Genomic DNA, 8,131 nt, shown 5'->3' with positions numbered 1-8,131 from the left:
AAAGAGAAAAAATAGACTCTATCTTCAAGGCTCAAGATTTTTTGAAAAGGCACGCCAGCAAAGAAGAAGGTGCAGATCTGGCCAAGTGGATGTCGGAACTAAGCGTGGAAGACAGCAGCTCGGAGGGAGAGGTGAAAGACGAGGAAGACAGAGGAGCGACTGGTTCGAAGTATAACCTGAGAGAAAAAAGAGGGAAGGACCCCAAAGTTTAGAAACTCTTTTCTTTTTTCAGATTACACTTTGAAAGGGAAATTAATCTCAGAATGACATTACTAACATATTAATTGCTTTGTTTAACAGAGACAAAAGAAAAGAAGAACGCCTGACTGCAGAAGAAACTATGGACTTTAACTTTTAATACTAAAAGAATAATATACTAATACATTAACACCACTCAACTCTTTTCTTTATCCCTCTATATACCCTTCCTATTTTTCTAAATTTTAAGCGAAATATCTCTCCTTTTTAGGAGAGGGAATAAAACATTTACAAAAAAAAAAAAGTAATTTTATGGACTTGCATAATTTATACATAAGGACTCTAAAATCACTGATTTAACCACCCTCCATGCTGTACCTCATAATGCTTCTGGACTGCAAAAGTTTTGAGTCATAACAATCACCTTAAGTTTCTGTTAAGGCAAATCCACAGAACAGCTGGTGGGAGTATCTATGCAGACTGTCATGCAGAAAACGCTGTGGAGCCTTTCAGAGTTCTATATAACTCAATTTTGACATGACAGCTTCTTGTGGAGATTCAAAATTAATGTCCAAGTTTTCACAAGTAAATTCATCTTGTGCACAAGCACACAAATGGTAACCTTAGCAGGCTAGTAAGCAAGGCCTTAAATATTATTCCTGTCCAGCAATTATACCTAGTACTGCTCACCATGTGGTTTGCAGGCAGCATGTCTTCACAAGCCAGGCAGTGTTGCAAACATGGATAAGAGGAATGGAGACTCATAATGAAATGGCACTGATCCATATGATGAGTACTGCTAGACATTAAGGTCTGATGGAATGACTTGCCAAGAGAAGGCTGGTTTTGGCTCCAGCTTTTAGTTACATTCACAGTGCCTTATTATGATGCATTCAGAGACCATTCAATTATTCCTGACACCACATGTTTTATAAGATATGAAATTTGTTTTTAAAGGTTCTCCATATTGAAATTAACTAATTTTAAAAGAGATTGAATGCTCAGAAGTATACGTTCAAATGAAAAGCACATGAGACTCAATTCATTCTGATTAGTGCAACTCTTACCGAATGTTACTTTTAAATTTGATAAATATGTAATCTAACTGTGCACAGGATTTTTACTTACTCCTACAGTAGACTTGGCATCATAAATTATTCTCTTGATTCTTTGAAGAATTCCATCTCCACCTTGTGCCTGAAGTTCAAAAGGAAAAGTAGGCATCAGCACAAGCCACTTGTATTTCGGATTGTTTACATTTTTATCTTCCTTCTGTTCTTTCTTTGCTTTGTAGCCCTACCGTCCCCAATAAAAAAATTGGTAATTACCATTTTTTTCCCATTGAAGGAGAAAATTTTCTAAAGGTAGGAAATCCTCATTTTCCAACATTCATCTATATTTTGAAGGCATTGCAAAAACAAGAGCATTCACTACTTCCTATGAAACACGTTCTGCACACAGAGACACAGCAAAATTACAGTGCCCAGCTGACATTGCTGTATTTTCAAGAATGGTCAGTTTACAAAATTCAGGATGCCAGGTTCTAACTATCATTATCAAAGAATGACAGCTGTTCAGAATACCTCTGGTGCTGAGTTCTCCATCTGTGTATCATTCAGTCTTTGATAACCAGCTCAGGGTTAAACCAGACAATGTGCCAGAGATAGCGAATAAGGGTCTTACACAATTTTTTTAAAGGTTAAAATAAATTGGGGGAAGGAGGAAATCAGGACTATCATATATAGGTTCCCACATCTACCCTGCCCCCAACAAACAACAGTTTCTGGGGAAAGAAGCAAGTTAAGTCAAGGAAATGGAACAAATCTACTCCCTCAAGCAGCACTTTAGCCCTGAATGGATTTGTCCCTACCTCCATAACTGCATCTCATTTGGGCTTTGGCATTTGTCCTTTACAACACTCCTAAAACTTCCACATGGGTTTAGTGCGTCATCAGTGAAACTTACTTAAGTATGCTATAAGACCCACAATACTTTCAGAGCTGTTAGGGAAGCTCCAGGACAGACTGAGTTTCAATAAATTTCAAAACATATATAGAGCCCCATAGACCTTCAAGCTAGAGGTGACAAATGAGGCAAGATAGCCTAACTATCAATGTCTGTTTTCACAGAGTGCAAAATACTGTTAAAGAGATGTAGAATTATAGGAAACTACTCACTTCTACAGTGCCTTCCAAGATCTCATTAATGAACTGTACCATATCTTCAGAGTTCTCGATGGGTTTATGAGGCAGGAAATATTGTTGATTGGATGTGTTCAATACAACAACAGTGGGGATTTTCAAATCACTGAAAGTAAACCAAACTTAGAAACTAAATAGAAAAAAATCCTCACCGGTATTTAGTGCATTCATACAAATATACATACTAATTCTTTTCCTTAAGAAGGCAAACTGTAGCCTATTGATTCTGCTAAGATTTTCCTCTTATGTACAAGTTGCTAGGGAGATGACTGCAGGACTTAACCTATCCATACACTCCTCTTGTCAATTTAAAACAATTCTTGCAAAAAGGCTATGAAAGTGTGCTTAATAGGGTAGGGATCGAGGACGGAAGCATCCTCCAGAAAACTCTGAAGCTGTAACACCACCACCCTCTCAATGAGCTTGCCCAAATAGGGCAAGTTAGACACCGGCCGATAATTAGCCAATTCGGTCGGGTCTAGAGATGGCTTTTTCAAGAGAGGGCGGACCATCGCTTCCTTGAGTGCCCTAGGGAATTGTCCCTCCATGAGGGACATGTTGATAATCTCCTGCAGGGCACCTCGGAACCCCTCATGACCAGCTTTAATAAACCAAGAGGGGCAAGGATCAAGGTCGCATGTGGTTGGGCGCACAGCTACGAGCAATCTGTCAACTTTCTCCAGACTGAGTCGGTCAAAACACACTAAACCCGGCTCCAAAGACGTGCAAGGGGCCTCAAGTTCACTCACTGTCTCAAGTGTGGCGGGGAGATCGCGACAGAGCATCGAGACTTTATCTGCAAAATAGCTCGCAAATGCCGCACAGCATTAGAATCCCAAAGCATAGCCTTCATCTGTCTGGTGAGTCATCACTTAACCCGCACACTGGGAATGATGTAGACAGTTGTCCTTGTGTTACTGCAGTTTCTCAAATAGTCCAAACCAGGGAGAGTTGGTTTCACTGTAGTCCACAAGGATAACACAGGCAAAAATATCTAATCCTTTGGTTCTCCATGGTAGTAGAGGTAAAAGCAGTAATGTCCTGAATGCAAGGCCTAGCATAACTTCAGTTGATGGTCATAAACAAAGATAATTTCTCCTGATGTAAAAGTTTGAAATGGAGAATGACTTTCTGGACCTTTCCAAGGCACAGATTTCAGGGCACAGTACACGCCTCCCACACAGTATAGCTTGTCTGACTATAAAACAGCAGAAAAAATCAAGTTTTATCAAGCATGAAAACAGAAGTTATAAAAATACCAATATGTTTTTCTCCTCAAAAGATGTGCAATTTTTACATTTCACAATAGAGTATAAATTGTTTCATTTTTAGATCCTAGCTCCCATTCTTACATTGTTTTCTTTCTACTGCTGCCATCTGGTGGAAAAATGATATATAAACTGTTGAAAACTAAAGCAGTTCCTATATATAAAAAATGCATCTGTGTCACTAAAGTGCACAAATGCAAACACACATAAATCCAGAGTACGAGTGCAGTCAAATCGTGAGACCATTTTCCAAATACAACATGACTAATGCAAGCATTTTATGAAGGAAATTACTCTTGCAAATGTAATTACCATGCACAGTTCACTGCCCTGAATTATGCAAGGCCTGTTCTTGAGTCAGTCAATTTTTCAAACAGGAATTACAGTCTACACAAAGCGTGAATCTTCCAGAAATAATGCACTTACTCCATTAGTAAACTATTAATGTATTCATTTCCATCCATGTGGCCAAACTGGAAGTTCCTGTTAACAGTCAAATATAAAACTGTCAATGAATCTCAGTTCTGAACAAATGATAACAAATGCTTTGAAATTCTCTTATGAATATTCAGGTAAGATAATTATTTGTTTGTTTATTCATTCACATTTATAGGCTGCCCTTCCCAGAAGCGGACGCAGGGCAGGTAACACTTCATTTATACAAAATATATTAGTTAATACAATAAAAATTTAAATGTAAAACATCATCATAAATATAAAAATGATGGTCACAGCTGATAACAAAGAAATTTTCTGGTTGTGGGAGGTTCCTGGCCATAGCCAGTAGTTGTTAACAGAGTGACAAACACCTCAGGGAGGCCATATATGGACGTCCACTGCCTCAGCCAAAGGCCTGGCGGAACAGCTCCGTCTTGCAGGCCCTGCAAAATTGAAGAAGGTCCCGCAGGGCCCTGATCTCAATTGGGAGCATGTTCCAGCTAAATCTTTGTCTCAGCTCACATATGGCGCCCCATTAACATTACAGTAAGCCTTAAGAAAGCAGATACAGTTCAGTCAAAATTTTTGAGAGCAATACTACAAGCCCCTAATGGCGTTCCAAATGCCCTTATTCGTATAGAGACAGGCGTGATTATGGTTGAGGCAAAGCTATTGGATTGCGATGACAATGTTTTGGCTAAAGCTACCTTTTCTACCCAAGGGATTGACAAGTTTAATGATGTTAGACCATTTTGAACCCCCTTGGTTTAAGGTGCTAGATAAGAAATTATGGGTTATGAAAAGGCCAAGTCTATGGTGAAACAGAGAATACTGGATATCTCAAGACAACATGATCTAAATATGATGAAGAAATGGCGAGTCCTCCTGGCTCCAGATAACAGAGTAATCCCTATGCCCTACCTTTCCCATTTATTAAATCACGCCTACAGAAGAACGTTTACACTAATGCATTGGGATGTACTCCCATCTGCAGTCCTGGAAGGAAAATTTAACAAGACTCCTTACGAAGAAAGGATATGTCCCTGTTGGGCAGATGGTGGAGAAGAAGAGGAAGAGGAGGAGGAAGAGGAGGAGGAGATTGGATTTACACTTGGAGTCTCAGAGCAGCTTACAAATTCCTTTCCCTTCCCCTCCCCACAACACCCTGTGAGATGGGTGGGGTTGAGAGAGCTCTGACACAAACTACTCTTTTTCAAGGACAGCTGTGCCAGAGCTTGTGACTGACCCAAGGTCATATCAGTAGGTGCAAGTGGAGGAATGGGGAATCAAACCCAGTTCTACCAGATTAGAGTCCGCACACCTAACCACTACACCAAACTGGCTCACTGAGTCTGTAGAGCATGTAATTTTTTATTGTAAAGCATATACTAACATCTGCAAGTCTCTTCCTTTCCCTAAGACACTCCCTCTCTCTTGCAGGCAAAGAATCTGCCTTTTAAGAAATTTGCTATCGGATAGCCAGGCAGAAGTTACTTATTGGGTGACTAGGTTCGGATGGCTTGCCCTAAGAATTAGAAAATCTATAGTAGCTCGAAAAGAGGAGAATTAAAATTACAGTTTATTAATTTTAATCATTATGGTTTTTATGGTGTTTTTTATAACCAGTCTTAAAATTCTGTTCCTATTTTAATGTGATATATTTTACCCATGTTACAAAATGTTATCGGTTTATGTGTTGGTCAATTATTGTGAATATAAGTTATCAATGGGGAGCATGCTCCACCAGGCAGGGGGCCCAGGGCAGAAAAGGCCCTGGCCCTGGTCGAGGCAAGACGGATGTCTTTCGGGCCAGGTACTACCAGGTGGTGTTGATCCATAGAGCACAGTACTCTTTGGGGCATGTATGGGAAGAGGCAGTCCCTCAGATATGTTGGTCCCAGGCCGTGTAAAGTTATTACCTTTAAAGAAATTAAAGTTTTCCACTGAAACTGACAAGTCATATAAGCAATTTACTTTAAAATTAATTCTGTTGAATTGAGTATAACTTTAGGCAAAAGAACCACACATTCTAAAAACAATGAACAAGTCCTGTTGTTGCCCAATGTCTACCAGAATATAGTAAATTTGTACATCTTATAGTGATAACAATTCCCTCACTACTTCTTAATGGACCGTTTTTCCACATCCTTATTTTAGAGAAACAAGTACATAATTAAAAAACACTAAGCAGATGTAACATTTATCTCCACAATATTACTAAAAGTCAAAATGGAAGGGAGGGGGGAAAGTCCCAAAATTAAAGATAAATGGGTGGTGGCGGTACCCAGGGTACCAGAAGAGAAGAGACCAAGACTTCATTCTTATTTTCTCCCCCTTTCTGCTGCTGAAGGTTCAGGAAAGTTCAGGTACTGTCACTTCTTACAGTTAAGAGGATTAGGAACTGATGGGAATGGCCCAGCACATCATGAGTAATTTTAATATTCTTGGGGAAAATAAAGCTCTCCCCCTTCAGGAGTTCACCACTGTTACTCCTGATTTCCTAGGTTCTTTCCTGTCTGAGCCTAAAGAAGTCTGCTCATCATCTCCCATATCCCATGTTTTGTTTTCAATTACAGCAAGGTGATCTGCCACCATCCCATGTAACCTGAGCCTCAAAAGCTAGGGGGACTGAATGGTATTTCCAGTGCTTGCAGCGTGGTGGGTGGCAATCTGGTACCCTGCCAACTCTCTGTGCAATTCATGGGGACAATTCATGAGCAATATATAGATTTCTTATCATAACATTTTTCAGTATAGGTCAATAAAAGATAATTATTTCGCTCAGTCACAACAATCAAGATTAAATAATAAAAAGTTGCAAACAAATTAGGGAAATGTTATACAAATGACGCTTTTCAGAACTTGTATTTTCTAGATACAGAGCACATACAGCCCTGGCTAAGGACAACAAGAAGTTATGTTTAATCTAGTTCTGCACTCAACTGAACCCTCGATTATTTGCTTCACAAGTAATTTAATGTCCTCATAGAGCACCTTAGTTATAAAGAAACCCAAGGGTGGCAACACAGAAGTGCAGCTTTGCTTTCTTCTGCGTCTCTGAGACCAGAAGGCAATTCTCAAAAGTGCAGTGCCAGAACAAACTTGTGCAGCTGAAACTTAAGGCTTGACAGTCTTCCCATACAACTGAAATCCAAAGCAAAGGAAGGGAGTTCTGCCTTGGAGATCTAATGCTTATGTTTTTGAGTAGCTGCTAACTGAAGTTTAAATTAGTAATAACATTGTTAAAGAACCCACAAATGTATAGGGGAGCTACAATTAAGTGGATCCTACCATAAATAGCAACAAAAAATAATAATCCAATCAATAAATTTCAAAATAATTGAAAAAGCTTCTCCATCTCCTTAATACCAATTTGACCATAACCTATTGGGCTGATCTACTTTAGCAATGAGGGACCTATTTTCTATTAAGTCCTGAGGTTCCAAATTGCAAACACATGGTGATATGAGCACTTAGGCTGCCAGTTTAAGAGAACAAAAAGGTACAGAAAGAAGAAATACCAAAGAAGCGCACTGTTATGGGTTGGTACACTCTGGAAACCAAGTCAGGGCATGATGGAAATCCAAGGCATGTTCCAGTATTCAAACAATAAAGAACAAGACTGACAAGGGACAGCAGCTCATTTGTGGAATGAATTCAGTTTTAACAGAATGGCTTTTAAACTTATTTTGAGAAAACTTTAAAACACACATTGCAATTCAACATGAAATAAGATCAAAAAATCCTGGGGAAGGGATGTCATATTTGATTTACTAAGGCCCCTGCCACACGGCAGGGAAAAGACGGGGTGAAGAAATGCCGCGGCGGGATCCCACGGATCCCGGTAGCCGTGCTCCGTTGCTCCCTGGCACGATCAGATGCCGGGGAGGAAGATACTAGTCGGAGGGGGAGGCTGCCGTACTGCGCATGCTCGAGCATGCGCAGTACGGCAGGGGGCCGGGGATGCGACGGCGGCAAGACGCGCCGCAAATCCCACGGCCAGGATGAAGCGGACCATCCGGATGA

At 40.0% G+C, this 8,131-nt stretch overlaps 1 protein-coding gene across 1 annotated transcript in view; it reads right to left on the bottom strand.

The window, feature by feature from the left end:
* The window catches only part of TMX3 (thioredoxin-related transmembrane protein 3), a 39,805-nt gene that overhangs the window by 6,079 nt on the left and 25,595 nt on the right, over positions 1–8,131 (bottom strand). Inside the window, 4 exon segments of the mRNA XM_015408433.1 lie at positions 1,327–1,395; positions 2,376–2,505; positions 4,094–4,157; positions 7,450–7,489. Coding sequence (XP_015263919.1) covers positions 1,327–1,395; positions 2,376–2,505; positions 4,094–4,157; positions 7,450–7,489 — 303 coding nt within the window.

The sequence above is a fragment of the Gekko japonicus genome, unplaced genomic scaffold (genome assembly GCF_001447785.1).
Source record: "Gekko japonicus isolate JY-2015 unplaced genomic scaffold, Gekko_japonicus_V1.1 scaffold837, whole genome shotgun sequence".
Classification (NCBI taxonomy): domain Eukaryota; kingdom Metazoa; phylum Chordata; class Lepidosauria; order Squamata; family Gekkonidae; genus Gekko; species Gekko japonicus.
The sequence above is the reverse complement of the archived record's forward strand: the minus strand, read 5'-3'. Positions and strand labels throughout refer to the sequence as shown.